At 32.2% G+C, this 20,833-nt stretch overlaps 4 protein-coding genes across 6 annotated transcripts; 2 read left to right on the plus strand and 2 right to left on the minus strand.

The window, feature by feature from the left end:
* The first annotated feature begins 114 nt into the window (after nt 1-114).
* Nucleotides 115-9,381, plus strand: LOC123711945 (NADH-cytochrome b5 reductase 2). Of its 3 annotated transcripts, none has more exons than XM_045664820.1 (6): nt 115-274; nt 826-1,048; nt 1,513-1,631; nt 1,997-2,201; nt 7,352-7,546; nt 9,020-9,381. In XM_045664820.1, the coding sequence occupies exons 1-6, from the start codon at nt 257-259 to the stop codon at nt 9,190-9,192; spliced, it is 933 nt and encodes a 310-aa protein (XP_045520776.1). In that variant the 5' UTR covers nt 115-256; the 3' UTR covers nt 9,193-9,381. The 3 variants fall into 3 exon arrangements, with proteins under 3 accessions (XP_045520776.1, XP_045520777.1, XP_045520775.1); XM_045664821.1 differs by lacking the exon at nt 115-274 and adding an exon at nt 386-493; XM_045664819.1 differs by lacking the exon at nt 115-274 and adding an exon at nt 581-752.
* Nucleotides 9,382-12,531: 3,150 nt separating this feature from the next.
* Nucleotides 12,532-15,196, plus strand: LOC123712226. The gene is made up of 4 exons (XM_045665230.1): nt 12,532-13,326; nt 13,790-13,867; nt 14,121-14,274; nt 15,033-15,196. The coding sequence occupies exons 1-4, from the start codon at nt 12,532-12,534 to the stop codon at nt 15,194-15,196; spliced, it is 1,191 nt and encodes a 396-aa protein (XP_045521186.1).
* Nucleotides 15,197-15,818: 622 nt separating this feature from the next.
* LOC123712526 lies at nt 15,819-18,279 on the minus strand. The gene is made up of 4 exons (XM_045665658.1): nt 18,116-18,279; nt 17,683-17,823; nt 17,403-17,556; nt 15,819-16,677 (listed from the first exon to the last, which is right to left on the minus strand). The coding sequence occupies exons 1-4, from the start codon at nt 18,171-18,173 to the stop codon at nt 16,554-16,556; spliced, it is 477 nt and encodes a 158-aa protein (XP_045521614.1). The 5' UTR covers nt 18,174-18,279; the 3' UTR covers nt 15,819-16,553.
* Nucleotides 18,280-19,390: 1,111 nt separating this feature from the next.
* LOC123711993 lies at nt 19,391-20,618 on the minus strand. Its single transcript, XM_045664891.1, has one exon. It carries the CDS (start codon nt 20,364-20,366, stop codon nt 19,401-19,403), a length of 966 nt encoding a protein of 321 aa, XP_045520847.1. The 5' UTR covers nt 20,367-20,618; the 3' UTR covers nt 19,391-19,400.
* Between the last annotated feature and the right edge of the window lie 215 nt (nt 20,619-20,833).

Consider the following 20,833-nt stretch of genomic DNA (forward strand, 5'->3'; position numbering starts at 1 on the left):
TACATGTACAATACCTTAATAGTTCCGAACATTTTCCTAAAGTCTCTGCCAAACCTAAAAATACTTTTCCTAATTACCGGTTACTATCTTACAAGTCAAGCATAACCTATTCAGTAGGTATTCTATTCTCCAATCTTCATAAGATTCTTCGTGAGTTAGTTTCCTGATTCCGGAAATAAGGATTATATAATTCATAACATTGTGAAATCATTGTTTGAATGGAATATATTTTGAAGTATGAGATTATTCTGAAAACATGAATAACCCTAAAATCGTAAGTTTTAATTACATACATACTAATTAGCTCTAACCTACCTATCTATATTTAATTCCTGATTCTTGCTAGATTTAAAACGATTAACCAATCATTTCGATTGAATTATCCGTCTTATCGCATTGAATTATCTTGATTGTATACGGATGAATTGAATTTTCACTTTATAAACAATTTTATTGTAAGTTGTAAGTTATAAGATATATAACGATGTCTGTGGTACGTGAATACTATGACATTTCTCTAATTTCTTTGAGCTTGTAAAATAATTCTAAAATAGTAAAACCTTTTAAATATGCCATTACACAACTAAGCAATTAAGGCAAGATAACAGGAGTCAAGGTTCAGATTTAACTTATGTGCTAAACTTCGTATTTCATAACGAATAATATCCTAGCCAAGGCAGAAGTGTTGTATTTACTGTAGCAAAATGGGCAATTTAGAGGTTGCTCTGAATGATTTGTTTGAACATTCATCAGTGTGTAGTTATATTAATGATTTTTAATCGTTTTTTTACTTTAATAAAATAGTAATGATTAATTATTTTATAGGTTCTCCCTATAATAGCTGGAGTAAGTGCTGTGGTTGTGTTAGTGACAGTTTTAGCTAACCTAATATGGGGAAGGAAAGCATCCGCACCAACAAAGAAGATAAACCCTGTCACATTACTTGACTCCAATGTAAAGTATCCCTTACCTCTTATTGAAAGGGAAGAAATTAGCCATGACACAAGAAGATTTAGATTTGGACTTCCCTCTCCAGATCATATTCTCGGTAAGTTCATTTGGAATTCACATTTTTTCAACTTGTGATTGACCTAAGAAAAAAAGAGAAAATTCATTTAATATTATGTTAATTAATTTTTTGTTTGTCCGTTGTATGACCTTACTTTGTGTGTTTGTTATAGAGTAAGACATTATATTTAATTCATAATTACTGATTTGAAACCATAAAATGTATTTGTTTCATCTACGTTATTAGCTTATACATATAGTAGTTCATACTCAGACAAATCAATGTTGATTCTAAGTTGCTTTTATATTTGTATTTTTCATTTATAGCAGATAGTAGATAAAGACTAAAGATGGGTACCATTTTTTTAAAATATAGAAATAAAATACTAACCATAGCAACAAACCCACACTTTAATCCATTGTATATAATAATGCTGATTGTTTTTGGACTCACCAATAATGATTAATTTGGCTTTTCTTTAATTAATATGTTTCAAATTTTAGGTTTGCCAATTGGCCAGCATATACACTTATCAGTAAAATTACAAGATGATCTTGTTATTAGAGCATATACACCTGTTACCAGTGATGAGGAGAAGGGATATGTTGATTTGGTTATAAAGGTTTGTCATTTTTTAATATATCAATTTGGAGATTTTCAGAAAAGAATAAGTATGTCTGTCAAACAAAGCAAGACTTCGTCCTATTAAACTAGACTTGTATAGATATATATATATATATATATATATATATATATATATATTGTTAGTCTTTGGTCCATCTGAATGAATAACAAGCTGAAAGTGGGACTTTTACCATATTATGTATATTTTTATTTACTCTAACTAAATAGTACTATAAATATTAATTATGTAATATGTTCGCTATCATTAAAATGACATTGAAGCTTTCCAATAAGACATGAAAAATTTAATTAAAACAAAAACATTTTCAGTTTAGATATTTTATTATTATTTTTTTGTTACAGGTTTATTTCAAGAATGTGCATCCAAAATTCCCCGATGGAGGTAAAATGTCTCAGCACTTGGAAAGTCTGAAGATTGGTGACACAATTGATGTCAGAGGTCCATCGGGAAGGCTGCAGTATGTTGGTAAAGGAACATTCCAAATTAAGAAGCTAAGAAAGGACCCGCCAACTAAAGTCACTATGAAGAAACTCAACATGATTGCAGGTATACTATCATCTTGAATATCAAAATTAAATACTTAGATTACAATCAGTCATTTTACAAAACTTCTAATTTTATCTAATATCTAAAGTGTCACTGTTACCATAAAGCACCATAGAGATTGTGTAGAAGCTCTGGCTTCACAAGAGTTGATTTAGATATTGTCATATATAGATAAAGTTATTTGTTTTCATGATCAATCAGCAAATCATAGATGTTTCAAATGACTTATTTAATATAACCTCACTCTAAGAAAAATTAGAAAATGCTCCGGGTTTAAGTTTTTAAAAATATTTTTTTTTTTATACATATATAGTGGTTTTGTTTGATTTAATTATGAAATACATAGTTATTCATAGATATTTTATTTAGTTTGTTTAATAGAAAAAAAATACTAAAAGTATCATTAAAATTTGTAATAAAATTATCATTCTATGTTTACGCTCGACAGTATTATTTGGTTATATTACTAATTATTGATATTATGTAAAGCTTTTCTAATGTCCTTTCTGATATACATTATGTAATATATATATTAAAATTTTATATAAAATAAATAATGAACATTGAAGACAATTGATAAAGAAGTGCTTATGTATTACTAGTAGTACTATATTGACATACACTATAGGTAAGCGAATACCACAATCCACTTAACATCAATATCACTAGTAAAAAAATCTTATCTCACCCTCAAAGCCATTGTTCAGAATAACCGATAAACGTTATCTATGGTCCTGTGTAGTTCGACTTAATTTGTAATTTTTTAAAAGATTAGCTTATAATATTTTTACAATTTAATTTATTTTTTATAGCTTAAACGTGAAATGACCAAGGATGAAAAATCACCTTTTTGTTTATTAAAAAAATAATATTTGTCTACATTATTTTTTAATCGTCATCATTATTTAACACAAGTAATAACGTTAAGTCATGATGATGGCTTTATTTTTTATCAATGTAAAAATCAAATAGGCATTAAGTTATCGCTTTTTCGATTCATTAGGGTCAAACATTAAAAGCGAAAAAATATTATCGAGAATATTTTTTTTTACTTCAAATGTAAGTGTGTGTATTTTTCAAATATATAGTGTACGTCTTGTATAATAAAGATTTTAAAACGTGCTTCTTCGCTGGAGTCGTAGGTTCGATAACCGCCTGCACCAATTGACTTATGTGTATGTGAGCATTTAATTACGAAGAACAATATCATGAGGAAACCGCATGACTTCCAAAGTCGTTGGCGTGTTTGACAGAAGGCTGATCAATCACTTGCCTTAAAAATCACGAAACATGTACAGAAATCGTAAGGCCCTTTAAAGTTTTTAGCACTGGTATTTTCGTAAATGTTTTCTTCCAAACTTCGAATTATTTAATTTATGCAAAAGTCTTAATTTCGAGTCTGTGCCATGTGTTTTCCTCATAATCCACACATATTTGTTCGCGGAATAACCCAGTTTAGTAGTTATGTATTTTCTATCCATTAAAAGGACACTGATGACATTTTTGAGTGCAAGAAATCGCGCTATTCAGTTCTTATATAATATTTTATTACAAGTTATATAATAAATTTATACATTTTACTAATGTTAGCTAATAGGAAATAAAAATCTATAAATCAGTGGCGCTACAATCTTTATAGTTTTGTTCTTTATAGGTCGGATTTCTGAATCTGTTTCAAGGTCATTTGTCAATCTATTACACAAGTAGGTGATGAGCTTCCTGTGCATGACACACGCCGTCGACTTTTTGGGTATAATGCTAGCCGGTTTTCCTTCAGCGAATGTTAAATGCGCACATAGAAAGTCCATTGGTCCACAGCTAGGGATTTAACCTACGACTACGGATGAGAGTTGCACGTTGAAGTCTAGACTAACACTGCTATTATGGAAAACACCATTCATCCTTTTGATGTCTTTGTTTATTTTTTCTCGCGTGTAGTTTCCCAAACTTTTACTTGAAACTGGCATAAAACTATTGCCATTATATAAAAAAACACCAATAATTTGAAGAAAGAATTTCTCCCAACGGCGATATAAATTACTCTTAATGACTCAGTTGTTTTAAAAAAGCCGTTATACGATAAGCAATTAATATTTTATAGCATTGAAAACGTAACTACTTCGACATAACTTAGAATTATTGAATTCTAAATTGAATTTGGAGATTAGTATGTCGTAATTTAACATCTTCACGCAGGTACGGATAAAAATCACTTCTTGTAGAAAATCGTTTTAATTAATTCAATTTATGCAATTTAAACCATTTATTATGCACCTCAAAGTTTATGATAATAGTAGTGGTAAAGCCGTTCTTTGACGTTTCGTGCACATTATGTGCACCAATTATACGAATTAATTGGTAGTGTGTAAATTGTAAAGAAACACTCAAAACATGGAGACAATTCCTGAGACCGAGAAAAGCAAACATATACTATATACAACAAAAAACGTTCAAATATTTTATTTATTTATAATAAAAATTATCTGATTTGGATATGCTGTGTATGTACGGAAGAGTGTAAAGTGCCACAGGGCTGGTAAGAGCGTTGCGGTCATGGATATTATTACCAGTAAATAAAAATTAACCTTTATAAGGGGAATAATTTGAAGTCGTGCAGGCTAACTTAATAATTTATTGAAATGTCTAATAAAACAATATATCTAGAAAGTACAGTCCTAGGTTTAAATAAATGTGACACAAACTTAGGAACAACTGATATCATAGGTTTTGTTATGTGTATATTAATATTAAATAATATATTTTAAGATACGTATCAATCAAAAACAATTAGATAATCAACTTTGCCATTGTAATTAATAATGAAAGGAATAAAAATAAATACATTTTTATTTGATGTTGGTAGATCGTAAAATTATTTATTGTTTACCATGAAATTACAAAAAATAAACAATTTCCATCTGATATTTTAAAATCGTCACGGTAGTACTTAGTTCAGCCGCCGGCCAAGAAAAGGTCCTCATAGGATTGTGCGCTATATTGTAAATAACTAAACTTTGACATTATTTTATGTTCTTAATAAGACATTGTAAAAATTGATATGACATTTGCATGCCTATATATATAAGGCTGATGGCAATTAAACGATCATTATTGAAGTGAAACTTGTTTCTCGATGTAAAAAAAATTACCGTCACATTTTTCGGTTACGCGCCATCTTTATCTTGTCCCTACCACGGTTGATTCGAAGAGATTCGAAGACATTAATAACAAAAATATATAATAACGATAACAATGATAGTAATATTTCTATTACAATTAATGAAATTCTGTAATAATCTTAGTAGTAATATGTAAAATGAAATAATTGTATTATTTGTATTCATGTCTATGATAATAAAAGCCTTTTGTTAAACTTTATCTTATTTAACTTTATGTAACCAATTTCTGTAAAGTTGCATATAGTAGATAATTTTTCGAAAAATAAGGTATAAAGCAGTTTCACTTCGTACGTGTGTACACTAGTACACGCACACATTTTTTATTATTATGAATATTTAAGAATATTACTACTTCTAAGCATTTTTATTTTGCATTTATGTGAAATTTAAAGTTTCCGACTTAATCACACTCGTCATTATTCAATAGTTAACATTCAGATTTCGTAAGATATTTAACCTTCCATACACCAATAAATCATTGTATTATAAATATTTAACGTTGTTATTATATAATATTGTTTTTTATCAGAAAATGTTTTTCTTTTAAGATGGCACAAATCGATTATATAAATTGTTTTAATAATCAGCATAAGTCAAACGTTTTACGATATCGCCGTGCAATTTATAATAATAGTTTAATGTAATTCTATTTCTACTACAAGGTTAATGGTTATTTTAATAATTAAAATGGAGTTTATCTTTTATGGTTTTTTAAAATATAACTTCTAGATAATTCCGCACTATGTTGACGTTGCAGGTATGAAATTCACGTATATGTACAACTTAAGTAACCGGGATGATCAAACACGATTACCTATATCTCTTAACAACTTTTTGTATGACATTTACAGAATATTCCAGAAAGATGCCTCTTAACCCATTGTTGCATATTATTTCTTTTAGTTCGTGTGAGTTACTTTTATTCCCATAGCTTGTTCAGTGTTATACATATCGTATGCATACATTGGACAGTCGGTCAGAAAATTTATCATCATCTCTTCATCTGTATACAAGGACAGGCAGCAGTTTGTCTAACCTTAAACCTGTAAAGACAAGAATCCACCGTGACCTGTTTTACGGGTTTACGTGTTGCAGCTGCAGCTTTGTAAGAGGCTGATGATTATAATAGAACGATAGAAGTCCTGGCCTTGTCGTATCCAGGACGTACTAGAGCAGGGATAGGTGAAAAGTACCCATAAGCGAGCATGCATGCATGCAATGCCATGGAAGTGTATGAAGGTTATGTCAGGACTGTAGCAAGTGGAGATCCATGTTCTGGTCTCTGGTTATCTCTGGGAAAAATGGCGTGGCGTTATAAATAAAAATTTAGTACTTACATTCTAAAACATAAACAATTTTACGTACATGCCTTAGTCGCAATGTAATTCGAATTACATAGATTGTTTCTATAACACTTTAATATATGCAATACAATGAACTATTTTTCCCCTATCAGCTGGACGTGCGTCGTTCCACAACTATGTTCTATGTTGAACCAGCTGCCCACTTAAGTATTGCTGAACCAATTGGTCTCCTTCGATTTCCTTATAGAAAAGAGCGTATCAATTCTTAAAAGGCCGGCTACAAATCGCGAACCCACTGGCATTGAGTGTCCATGGGCGGTGGTATCACTTAACATAACAAGAGCCTGCTGCTGGAGTGCCCTGAGTATCCCCCCCCCCCTTCCCTGTTCTAATAAAAAACTTAAACAGGGACAAACAAATGATTAAAATATATATAGATTTATCAAAATACACCACATTTTTAGAAAATAATTATATTATACATTTTCTATAATATAATTATTTTCTAAAATAAATGAACATGTATAAACAATCGAAACATATGTAAAAGTCACATTACATTTACACCAGTCAAACATGCTTTACAAAAGAATCTGTAATCACGCCACTGGCCTAAATCTCTATTTCGTGTAAGCAGTTACACAATACAAAATAACTGGGTTTTCAGGTGGTACGGGCATCGCGCCAATGTTGCAACTGATCAGACATATATGTCAAGACCCGAATGATTCCACGGAAATGAGGCTATTGTTTGCAAATCAGACGGAGGAAGATATTTTACTTCGGGACGAATTGGAGAAGTATCAACGCGATCACCCTGAGCAGTTCTGTTTGTGGTACACCTTGGACAGACCTACTGAAGGTAATATTTTTGAAGTCTTCTTTATCGGCTGTGGAACAAAAATTACCGTCACATTTTTCGGTTACGCGTCACAGATTCGAAGCTATAGATAACTGAAATGTATAATAACGATAACAATGATAGTAATAATTCTATTACAATTAATGAAATTCTGTAATAATCTTAATAGTAAAAAGGTAAAATGAAATAATTGTATTATTTGTATTCATGTCTATGATAATAAAAGCCTTTTGTTAAACTTTATATAATTTAACTTTATTTAACCAATTTCTGTAAAGTTATTATATAAATATAATCTACATTTTTATAGTACGCGCACACATTTTTTCTTACTTATCTAGTTAGGTGTGATGCCTTGAGAGAACTGGGATCGGAAAGTCTATAGATCTATTTATATTAGCGTCATATTATATAAAGCGTCATTTCTCCCCTATAACGAGAAGATTTCTCATGTAACATTTCTGTAGGGTCCCTTTTCGAGCCGCTTTGCGCATCCCTGGGCGTTGCGTAGAGATGTGGGGTTTTTTTTTAGGAATGGAATCTCGCCGTTGGCCTTAAGGGCCTTTACAGTTCCGCTCGGGCTGTTTTGGAGAGCGTAGCTCGGCCTGAATTGGCGTTAATCCCGCGGCTAGCGCAAGGGCGTCTCCTGTGAGACTCGAACCTCGGCTTGGGCCGTCGCGGGGTGGTCAATCGCCTGAATGGCAGATATGGGGTCACACTGCATCTTAAATATATACGTGTCAAGTGACTCAAAAATTTAACTTTTTAAAAATGATTATTTACCAGCTATATGACTCCCAACAGTTTTAAAATATACTCTTAATAATACTGTCTGTCAAGTATGATTTATAGTTTTATTAAAGACCTAATCTATTTGATAACGGTTTACGTGACATGTCCAATGTAGGATTGAATTTATGATTGGGATAAAATAACATCGAACGAGACTTTAAAATATATAATAATAATTTATTCATCGGAAATTCAAGGTTATTCGTATCGTGGGTTTGACACCAAATAAGTATGAACTTACTGGTCAGTTCCGTGATGTGTAGCGAGCGTTCAAGGATTACGTCACACTATTTTTAAAGGTTCTTGACACCCCCCCCCCCCCCATGAAACGCGCCGTAACGTTTCTGTACCCAATAGTAAAACGTTTCGTGGCCAACCCCAGTTACTCTTTATATCTAAAACTTACCATTATGTTATGTAAAGTACTGGAAAGTGGAAAATAATATTTACATGAACGCGTTATTCAATCCCCGCCCCGTATCATAACGTTTTACGGGAGGACCCCCCCCCCCAAATTCGTTACGCAATACTTGAACGCTCCCTTAGCGAGATTTTGACTGACAGCAATGTCTGTCAAAATCCATCTCTTACTGTAAAGTATTTATGTATGAATTAATTTAAGTAAAAACTGATTTTTTACTAAAGCATTAGCGGATTTAATATTAATTAATATATTTCCAGGCTGGAAGTACAGTACCGGCTTCATCAACGACGAGATGATTCGCGAGCACCTGTTCCCTCCAGGCGATGACGTCATGGTACTTATGTGCGGGCCACCACCTATGATTAACTTCGCCTGCAATCCGGCCCTGGATAAACTAGAATATCCAGCGGAAAAGCGATTCGCATACTAAAATGTGAATTTTATTCCATTCACCAGAGATTTAACTAACTGCGGGTTATAAAGAAAAAATCCTGATTAAAAGTAGGTCAACCGCTGACCTGTTCCCGTACTCTGTAATAATTGGAAAATGTCAATATCGCCAACGTCGTTATCGATACAATTTTGGAAATTTATATTTTTATCAAAAAATGACAAGTACAAATGATAAGAATTACTACAGTTAGTATGTAATCACAAAAAAATATTATTTTCTTATGCATAGTTGCGCCATCTATACCAAGAGTTAGAGGATATGGTCGCTGCAATTATATACTCCATGTATATGTTTGGTTATCTCTGGTGGAATTAATGAGACATACAACATAATCGTTCAGAAATGCGTAATTTTACCGCTTTTTAATATATATAAAACACGAATAGAACAAGGATTAGGTATATGATACTTTGACCTGCTTTTGTCAGTTCAAAATAACAGGAAGAAGTCATTTTGGGCCCAAAATCTGTTTCAAAATATATATTGACAAAAAACTGTCTTAAGTTATATATTAAAATATATATGACAGTATTTTTCTATTACATTTGCTTCTGGTGTATTTTTATTCGTATATAGAACAATTATTAGCTAAGGAGGTTAGTTCTAAGTGTTTCGAATGTTTTATAGACAATATAGATATTACAGATAAATTATTATATTACATACTGAGTTTTATTTCAAAATTTTGCCTTATTTAATCTATGTGAACGGTACCGGGGATATTTTTTTAATACAGTGTAAACTCTATATAACGACACTGAAGGGACTGAATTTTATGGCGTTATAGAGAGTTCTAGTTAAATGGAGAGAAGAAAATCGTACAAATTATCCGATCCAATTACCGTAGCAAACGATAAATTAAAAGCCGCCCGCGCGGCCAAAAATAATAAAAATAGCCAATCACAGATTAGGGTAAAAAACCGCCTTCACCGGGGAAGGCGAGGACCTTTACTTCGCACTTCGCTCACTCCAGTGAGCTTACGTCCTGCCCTTCAGGCGATTGACCGCCCCGCGACGGCCCAAGCCGAGGTTCGAGTCTCACAGGAGACGCCCTTGCGCTAGCCGCGGGATAAAACGCCATTCTGGCCGAGCTACGCTCGCCAAAACAGCCCGAGCTGAGCTGTAAAGGCCCTTAAGACCAACAGCGAGATTCCTTCTTCAAAAAAAAAAAAAAAAAAAGGTACAAATTATCCATTACTCCTACTTATTAGTCCTGGTCTACCACAGTCTACACGTGCAAGGAATCCCAATTTGTAAACAAAAGAACGAACGAAAAACAAAAGAGCGGGCTAGGATAATAAAGCTACAAAAGAACTATACAGCTGCGCAGGTTTTACTTACTACTCGCACGTACTTTATTACTCAATAGTTGTCGCTATTGAGAATGAGGGAAATGCTATGTAGACTGTATCATTGTATGAAAGACAAGCTAAGCCAATTGGTTACTTTAGGGAAGGTCGTCGTTAAATCGAGGAACGTTACGATATGGAGCTTACTCTTTTTTCAAAAATTAATAAATATACACAAGAATCTAAACTGAAAAACGAAATTTTGCCGCGCATTATTATTTGACAGATAAAAAATATAACTTTTCAAACTTCATAATGCTCACAAAAATGTTATTGCTTGCGATGGCGTCCATGGATCGGGTTGTTCTTATCCCTGAAATGTGTTTAAAGGGGACGATGGCGTTGTGATATTATTTACAATTGCAATCATACATTACCCTTTTTTAACTTGATCGACAATTTTTTTTCAAACGGCAAATGCTCTGACAAGAAATATAATTATTAGTCTGGCCTGGTCTGTTACATAAAAGTTTTCTTTTTTTTCAACTTTTTAATTATTTGAATTTGGAACACGTATAATATTTACTTTCGATTTTGCGCCGTTTCACATATTTTTTCGTGTTCATTAGGTATCTATCAAATTACAATATGGAATGTTAAAGAAAATAGCATTGCCGTATTCGCCTTGCACAAAGTGGGTATGGAGCCGTCGGTCATATTCCAAACGCTTCAAAAGCTTGGTATCAACAGATACAACAACACTTGGTCTATCGAATACCAGAAAAGATCGGAACGGCCGCTTGCGGTTATAAGTACAAAGGCTGTTCATGCTGTTAAAGCCAGAATTCGTCGAAACCCCATTAGGAAATAAAAATTCCCGCTAGGACTCTGTCGCGTATTATAAAACAAGATCTGAAGCTCGGTGCTTATCAATCTTTACAATTGAAGTGAGTGGATCAATCAAAATGCCTTCTATCGCGATACTCAGGTGAAAAGCTCAGAAGCATCCTCTTTACCGATGAAAAATACTACATTAAGCAAAATGATCAAGTGTACGCTCACAGTTCTAAAGAAGCTGCTCAAGTGGTGGGAAAAGTACAAATATGGGCATCATGATGCGTCAGTAATGGTTTCGTGGGGCGTGTCTTATCTAGGAGTCACAAAACTACATTTTTGTGAAAAAGGAGAACTTCAACCTATGTGTAAGTCCAGTAACCAGTCTTTCTAGCAGGATTCTGCACCTGGCCACAAAGCACCAACTACCCAAGCCTGGCTTAAAACCAACGTTCCGAGAAGCAGTGCTGAAGACTGGCCTTCGTCTAGCCCAGACCTCAACCCTTTAGACTTCAAATTATGGTCAGTTTTAGAAGACATGGCTTACTCTAAACGAGACGGCGACATTGAATCTCTTAAAAAATCTTTGGAGCAATTTTGCGAAATTTCCCTTGGAAAGAGTGCGTTAATTAATAGATTCATGGCCAAACAGATTAAATAGTTGTATAAAAGATAAAGGTGGCCATTTCGAATAGAATATTTTTTTTTGAGGAGACCTCAATATATAGGTATAAATTTTAATTATATTATTTAAAAAAAAATGCATTTTCATTTGTAACAAAACTTATGGTTGGACTAAGGTATATATCAGCAGAAATATTAAAAATACCACAAGAGCTTTACGTAAAACAGTTTATACATATAAAGCTGAGGAGGCTGGAGTGTAGAAACAATAATCTTAAATGGTTTATTTTAACGACTATGTATTTTAACCAAAATATAAAGCAATTACGAAATTGTCTTATATTAAGGATTCAAGGACTCTCACTTACGGGCTTAATTTGAATTAAAAGCATTTACTGATAACTAAACAAAAGTGTTTTCTTAATTATTTTAATGGACTTGAACAATTAATGTAACATTATGATAATTTATTCAAGTCATCAAAAACTATAACAAATGAACGCGATCTCCGAATCAGTAGTTTGTGTCAAAATTGTTGAGTCGATATAAATACGCGTCCGAGAACAATATGGCTAAAAGTGAATTCCTCTCGGAAGATATTTTAGATGAAGAGTATATGAAAGCCTTTGAGCCTTTCCATCATCTTCAAATGGCACTAGGATCGTGTCGTCTAAATATTCGTGACAGATTCGTAAGCTCACCTACTACCGCGCAAAAGATTTTCTCTATTTGTTGTGTTACCATCACATTGGTCCTATACATATATTCCATTAGGTCATACTTTATTCGATACTACGAATTTACCGGTATCTATGTCACGAGTATCATTAGTATTGTCTTGTATTATTTAACATTTTTCTTTAACATAATTCATATAAGATTTATCAATTGCAGTAGCAACCCAAGATTTTACATTAAACTTCAAGAAATCGACCGTCTAATGAATTTAAACAAAAATGAGAAGTTTAACAATGTTTTATATTGGAATAATGTGATATCCGCAGGAGCTTCAGTACTTGTATTACTGATGGCATTTTGTTTAACAATGTATGAGAATGCACAGTATTTTATGGGAATAATTGGACTTCTATATAGTGTTTTAACATGTAACTTAGAATGGTTGTACTGTGCAGACCTAATGATGTATTTCTTTTTAAGAATACGGTTTATTAATGCAATTATTCTTAATCATCTTCAGGGTACAGTTGGTCCTTTTAAATACAAAGCTATTAATTTACCTACATATTACTTTATACGTTGTTTAGCCTCTGAAACACACGATTTTCAGACTAATTGCGTTGACTTGTACCTTAAAGCTGTATTTGAAGGATTTACGTCATTTCAAAACCATTACAGATTTCAAGTAAGTAAATAGGATATATTTTATGTATGTGGCAATTAATACAATTTGCCTCCATATTGTATTAATGTCGGTATATAAAACTAAAGCAAACGTGCGTTGCACAGTGATGTCAACTCCCGCAGTATGATCCCCCTAAAACCAATGTCAAGTAAATATCGATTAAAGAGCTTTTGTTGAACACTCTGTTTGAGACGTAATTTTAAATATGTAACATCAAACATACGATTAAGTAGCAGTCTTATAGCTTTTGACATTTCAGTTATAGCCGCTACGCTTGGAGATTAGTTTTTAGATTTGGTTTAGTTTTTTTTGGTTGGGTTATGGTATAAATATAAATTGTATAGAATCTTGCTTTCAAAGAAAATCTTGTACAAAGTACCCCCTAAAAATCACATACGTTATTCCAAATAGCCAATAGTGTCGTCTTTTGTTATATATTTTCAATCCATGGTTATTTTTACAGATGCTTTTATTTTGTAACCAATTTGTACTACTATCTTTGCTGACATTTGAAATTGGATTGGGAGCACTTCAATATAATGTAAGTTAATAAGGAAGAACTTTGGATTCGCCAGCCAATAAAATTAAAGTTTAATTACCGAAAATTAGTATTAATTAGTAAGTTCAGTCAAGCGTACATAAAAAATTGAAATAAGTCTTTAAAAAACATATTTTTATTCTCTCTTGGGACCAGTTTTTCCTCCTTGGACCTCGTTGACAATCCTTGCAGTACCTGTCGGAATCATCCCCGCAACCTAGGTTGAATACAATTACCTATTTAACCTTTTACGCAGGCACTTCGCTGGTCGGAAATAATAACATTACCAACAATTTTAATATGTAATACACTCCTGGCTATATTTCTTTGCATTCGTTGCGAAGTATTTTACCGTGAAACGAAAAAGACGAAACGCTTATGTATTACCATGATGTCTCGATATTGTGATGGTGAGTATATCATTATCCGTTTTGAAGTTGTTCGTTTGAATTGAGCTTGGTGTGGTGGTTACTTCTCCCTACAAACATTTTGTTAAACATAAAACAAGGCTATTAAAATAAATAGGATAGAGTTTATTACCAGGAACTTTACTCTGTAACTGTAAGTGAGCAGTGTTGGCCACTAAGGCTTTAGCTGTCTTAGGTCATAGGTTCGACCCTCGCCTGTGAACCAATGGATTCTCTGTATGTATACATATTTAAGATATGCTGGAACGCTGAAGAAAAACTTCGGGAGGAAACCGACTTGCCTTAGACCCAAAAAGTCAATGTCGTGTGTCAGGCATAGAAAACTGATTGCCTATTAGATTGACAAATAATCATGAAACAGCACAGAAATTGGGAGACCTAAAAACATTGAAGCGTCACTAGATTTTTTACGCTCTTCTAAATAACATTTTCCGATCATACCCAAGTTGTGGGAGTACCTCAGGGCTACGGAAATTTAGAGAACTACATCGAACTTGCATACAAAAAGTCAAAGGAAGTTACAGACAGTTCGTCTCGTCTTGCCCTTGATTTGAGAATCAGCAGTAAATGTGAATTTAGATTACTTTATTCATAAGCGTACATGTTATAAATTATATTTACATTTTATTTTGCTTATACTTAGTATCACAAGGTGATCGTACTGCTGTGCTCTCCAACAATTTTTGTATTTAGTGTATACACAAGCAAGAAGCACTAAGACAATGGTGTTTATTTTTCAGGACCTTTAAGAGAAAAAGCTAAAAGGATCTTAAAAATCATTGAACAACGACCGATAAAGTTCAACGTGTACAATATGTGGTCCATGAATGCATTCACTGTTATTAGAATACTTAATATTGTTACTACAATGATGGTGGTCTTACTCCAATTTACGTTTCTTTAAAATATGATGTTATGGAAAAATTGGAATCACACTTTTAGTTAAAATAGCAAATAGAAATAAAATTATTTTAGTCATAGATTGCTAAATATGTAAATGTGGTAACGAAAAATGTACTCTAAATAATGCGGAAATCTTAGTGTTGCCATCAATAGTAACAGTAAAAGTACCCTACAAAATTCAATATTGAGACATTTTTGGGTAATAAATTGGGAAGCAAAATATGGGAGTAGAGAATAAGTCGATTTTATTGTGAAAACTAGAAAAAATCTGGTTTACATGTTGTATTCTGAAAATTTGATTATGCGACTTCTTTAGCAACTTGATTTTGTACTAGAAGCAATTGATGATTTGTATATTAAAATATACATATATCTTAATAAAAATACGTATGCTTCCATTTCTTATAAAATTAAGGGAATTTTAAAACATATTTGTTGAAATCTTTAGTCCTGTGTTTGTTAAATAGATATTTTCCTTCCTTAGAAATGTAAACATATTTATTATACACTGGAACTATAAATGACAGCTACAAAGTATAAAACATATATGAGAGATTAGGCAAGTTACTACTTAAGTAATGCAATTTATAATAATAGTGAAGATAAATTCAATAAAAGTCTGGTAATATTAAAAATCAATATTTATTTTCTATATCAATGTTTGTACAAAAAGCACACTAACTGGACGGATTCAATTAACGGTTTATATCTACAATTGTTGACATACAATTTATTTATTAAAGTATATTATACCTCCAAATTAAACTTACATATTCACATTATAAGGCCTTCAGTGGAAATGAACTGGGCAAGTTATTATGATTTAGGATCCTTACCCTCAACTTGCCCAGCATTAATATATTCTTAGAAACCAGACCAGAAAAGTAATAGATTGGTGTTCAGATTCTGGTCAGTTAGTTAGGTCTTCACAAATAAAATGGAAAGTCATTGGTGTTGTGTCGCAAACAATAATAGCAAATAGAGCAGGTTGTGTCAGACATTAATATTAGAATAAGATGATTATGTCTAACACAACACATTTATAGATGCCTATCGAAGAGGAATTCATAATTATTTTTAGACATATCATACACAAAAACAAATTTTTGTATAAAAAGTCCTCAAACCATTTTTCTTGGATAAAGTAATAGTTCTCTTAATTTGGAATATAAGTGTTCTTAGACATTTAAAAAACAACAAGAATAAAAATGGCATAACATGTATATTGACTACTTGATTGCTGGAACCTATACATTGTTACATTTGAAATTCAGTCAGATTCACTGTGTGAACAATGATTACAGATGTGCATCACTGCACAATATTGTCTAGTCTATAGGCTGTTCTGCATGGCTAGGTCAGAACAATGCTTTGTATAGCAAATAAATAAATATTGTTAAAATGCTTGAACTTGACATAGTAGCACTATTGCATCTATGGTCCAGGAAACAGAAGCACCAAGTTGTCTCATCATACCAATCTCTGCAAGAATAAACACTACTTATAAAACTAGAAAATTATAATATTCATTCTGATTCCTAAAAGGCAGGCAACATCTGCTTAGCAGTGTCACTTTAGGTTAAATCTAGTCTATTTTTTCAGTTTAAAAAGAAAGTAATGAAACAATTGTTCCTAAACCTAAGTAGGAAGTTTTTAGTATACCAAGGATATGATACAGACACATTTCTAGCTCTTAATGATCAGGTTTTTTCATGAAGAATAGTGCCTACTAAAAACATTGTTTCACAAGAAATAAATTAAAATTATACATATATATTAAGTAGACATACTAATATACTAATCAACTAACTTTGTAAAGAAAACCTCTTATTTTTTTTATTACCTGATAGATTTGCAAAGGTAAATTTATTAAGCAAAGGCAAAGCATAGATTTGTTTGACTAATGTTTTGGAAACTACCCTTATCTACTTTCCATTTTTTACTGGAGTCATACCAATAAGTGTTGATAAAACTCTATGTGTGTATAAACACATGTATCAAAAATAATGAAATATTCAAAAAGTATTATTCAGAAATCAGAACATTGATAAATAAGGTAAAATTTCATTAAAAAATATTTTTTTCAGCCTGTCTTAACTTCAATAGCTAAGCAAATTAATAATGTAAAAGAAAGCAAGTCTTTAAATAGTTTTTTTTAATCTTTATAACTTGACAATCCTTAAAACACAAATTAATTAATATTTTACCTTTTAATATCCAGTTCTTTTATAGTGTTATTAACATAGTTTGCTAGGTTAACATCCTTTGCTGCTGTTCGACAGCCTTCATATGTATCAGCAGGGATATCTGTTCGGAATGCTCTGAAGTTGCTTAAACAGTCTCGTGTTATTGTTTTTTGAGCTGTAAATATATTTTTTTATTTATTAAAATAACTTATGATAATGGTATTTTACTTTTAAATCATGTACTAATAAATCAACAATAATTTGATGATGTCATATAATAAACAAGAAATTTTTAAATTACCTCCTTTCCTTTCTATTAATTTTACACAAATATCTTCACTATCTGGACATGGGTTGCCAAGGTAACCAATTCCCTTCCAATTGAAAGGTTCCATGCAGCCAGGTATTGCAGAATTACACTGATAGCACCATATTGCTGTACCTAATACAATGTAAAGTTGAGACTGTTAGTCATAAAAATAAAACATTAAAAAACAATATATACTAAACATTATATTCATAATAAATTTCATTAAAAGAAAATAATAAATATTGTTAAAAACCACACACTATTATGGAGCTTTTACTTCTAAAAACACATTAGTTTGAAAATTAACCAATTTTACGTAAAAAAAATTTCTTCTGGATATATTGGAATATAAAGTTTTATTGAAGAAATAAAGTTTGCCACACCCAAACTTTAAATAATAAATAACGAGTATATGTAAACTCACATTCATGAAGACACAAGGCAAGTAGAAAACCTATCAATAAATGTACGCCGTTCATCATGAAAGCGATCAAGTTTATAATAATACTTAATGATAGATATTTATTTTAAAGTTGTTTTTAACTTTTGAAAACGATTTATCATTCGAATACAAACATAAAACAGTAGTTAGTGATGTGCTAAATGACTACCCTATCCGAATCTCGTGAAACGTCACCACACCATGCAAATAGGTATCGGATCGAATCCAAAATCGACGTCAGGTCGATCCAATCAACTGTACGTTTACCAAATCACGATTAACGGTAGAGATTTGCTAATAACGTATAGGAATGTTATTATTGAGACTTGTAACATATGAATTTTACAAATTTAACAAACTTTTTAAAAATATTCAAAGCAAACGTAATTTGAATTTTCATAATTTTGATAGTTTACAATGCTACTCAAGCGCATTACTTTGATATATCAGAAACCTAATACTTTATGATATGATATGATAATATTATGATTTAAAATAATTTATTATACTGTAACTTCCAATTATTGGGAATACTTTGAAATGAATGTCAAATGTTACACAAAAAATACACGCACCTTATTTTTGTTTAAAATGAATGTCAAATGTTATCTATAATATATTGTTATTTTTATAAAAGATTTTTTTAAAAGTTAAGGCATAGAAACTTGTACTAATAATAAAAAATCTGAGATACCAGGATTAATCAGCCACTTTCCGATCGGACAAGGAAAAAATCTCGGTAAAATTCTAGGTGATTCCTTTCCTCCAAGTTTCCTAGCCGGTGCTCTTTTCTGTGCTGCTACTTGCTAGTGTCAGGCTAGTACTTAGTAGCACGCAATGTTTTCCGATCTGTTGTTGCAATCAGATTTAAAAAGTACTAAATGATTAGTTTTCTATATGCCAGGCTTATTTTGTAACAGAATTCGGAGGCAGTCATCGCTTTAAGTGTGCCACGATGAATTGATAACGAACCTTATATTAATTTATGGGCAACGTCTCAAAATAAAAACTAATAGTTACACACGGTCCTTTTTTTCACAAAAGTTACAAAAAAGCTAATTTCGTCAAAAAATTAAAAGGTGAATTAGGTTAAAAATTTAAAGGTGGTATGTACGAAACGTTTTTTTTTCTCTTAAAACATGAATACATTACAAACAATATCCTGTAAAAAAATATGAACTTGCAACTTTAGAGAATTAGTGTGCTCCAGAAACTAAAAACAAAAAAGGCCTAGTTACACACATCAACTTTTCTATTGATAAATTTGCTATGGTTCCTCAGCAGGCGCTTGTTCTTCTGGCGGTTGCAATGATGCCATAAGCATTAACAAATCCTCTTTATTCAGATCTATGCACATAGTACCAACAACATCTTCAATACCTATGGTTCCGTCATTGCTCATGTCTACTTCTTTAATTAAATTATCCAATTGTTTCTGCGGCATTTTGTAACCAAGCTTAGAAAGCGTCTCTTTTAAAAATTCCCTATCAATAGTTCCGGTTCTGCCTGGATCCATAACTTGCAACGCCGTCCGTAACTCTTCTTCAACTGGGAAGTCTCTTTGCCGTATGGTTACCATCTTTAAAAACTGCTCAAATATTATATGACCTTGAGGATGCGGTGGTCTTACACAAAATACTATCAATTCTTGTAATTGCTCCGGCGTAACGGTCAACAGCATCAGACATTTTAGCATATAAACTAATTCTTTCTCAGTTATGTATCCGTCAAGGTCGGCATATGCAGGTGTACAGTTTTGATAAAAGTCCCAAAGTTGCTCGACTTCAGCCAACTGCTCGGGCCTTAATTCAAACGGTGGTTTTAGAGCTTCCTTGGAGTCTGTTAAATCGTAAGCAGCAGTGGGATCTGGAGGTGGCTCTTCAACATATCCCTCTTCCTCTTCCACTTCCTCTTCGACAGGCGGAGGGGGTTCTTTTTTCTCAGTTTCTTCGCCTTCTACGTGCTCTCCTTCCAATTCTTCGCCCATAATTTCCTCCCCTTCACCCATGACAAGCTCTTTATGTTCCCCAAGTAACTCATCTTGCTCATCGTGTTCACCAACCACCGTATCACCTTCAGTTCTCTCCGTAGCCTCACCCTCCAGTCCTTCCTGGTCCTCAGTTTGTTCATCGGTCCTAGTTTCAGTATCTGCCTGACCTTCGACATTTTTGTCGCCTTCTTCAACTTCTTCACCTTTTGGCTGTTCTTCGCTAGCTATATTTTCTTCTTCCATGTTACTTCACAATAAATTTAATCGTAAAAATACTTTATATACTCACAGATTTACGATTAGAGATTATTTATACTAAAAATTTATCATTGCGTGGTGCTCTTCCAAATTTATTGCGAAGAATATTTATTAAGTTTTCAGTTATTTTGTCATAGAGGCTTAAACTTACTATTGTAAAAAAATCTAGAATATTTATAAACTCTTCTAAAAGAACATATCGAATATTGTCAATGAAATCGAACATTTATAAAAAAATCTATCTTGTATAATTCATAATATTAATCAACAAAACATAAAAATTGACACCAGTCATGACCATGACTTTTTCATTTTTCACTTACACAGAAAATACTACAAGTAAATAGAAATATTTTCTGTGTACCAGTACCATTAGTTACTCACAATTTAAGATTTTTCCATAAATATTATCTACTATGACGCAACATTTTATGATAATCTATGATTATTAT

This window comes from Pieris brassicae, chromosome 7 (assembly GCF_905147105.1).
Source record: "Pieris brassicae chromosome 7, ilPieBrab1.1, whole genome shotgun sequence".
NCBI lineage: Eukaryota > Metazoa > Arthropoda > Insecta > Lepidoptera > Pieridae > Pieris > Pieris brassicae.

Excerpts from the sequence above, each read along its gene's own strand:
- LOC123711945 (XM_045664819.1), top strand. The coding sequence starts at position 705 with ATGGGCAATTTAGAGGTTGCTCTGAATGATTTGTTTGAACATTCATCA. Across the intron at positions 2,202-7,351 it reads GAAACTCAACATGATTGCAG|GTGGTACGGGCATCGCGCCA; the intron begins GTATACTATCAT and ends CTGGGTTTTCAG. Across the intron at positions 7,547-9,019 it reads CTTGGACAGACCTACTGAAG|GCTGGAAGTACAGTACCGGC; the intron begins GTAATATTTTTG and ends ATATATTTCCAG.
- LOC123712226 (XM_045665230.1), top strand. The coding sequence starts at position 12,532 with ATGGCTAAAAGTGAATTCCTCTCGGAAGATATTTTAGATGAAGAGTAT. Across the intron at positions 13,868-14,120 it reads TGGGAGCACTTCAATATAAT|GCACTTCGCTGGTCGGAAAT; the intron begins GTAAGTTAATAA and ends CCTTTTACGCAG. Across the intron at positions 14,275-15,032 it reads GATGTCTCGATATTGTGATG|GACCTTTAAGAGAAAAAGCT; the intron begins GTGAGTATATCA and ends TTTATTTTTCAG.
- LOC123712526 (XM_045665658.1), bottom strand. The coding sequence starts at position 18,173 with ATGATGAACGGCGTACATTTATTGATAGGTTTTCTACTTGCCTTGTGT. Across the intron at positions 17,557-17,682 it reads ATTAATAGAAAGGAAAGGAG|CTCAAAAAACAATAACACGA; the intron begins GTAATTTAAAAA and ends ATATATTTACAG. Across the intron at positions 16,678-17,402 it reads AAAGAACTGGATATTAAAAG|AGATTGGTATGATGAGACAA; the intron begins GTAAAATATTAA and ends TTATTCTTGCAG.
- LOC123711993 (XM_045664891.1), bottom strand. The coding sequence starts at position 20,366 with ATGGAAGAAGAAAATATAGCTAGCGAAGAACAGCCAAAAGGTGAAGAA.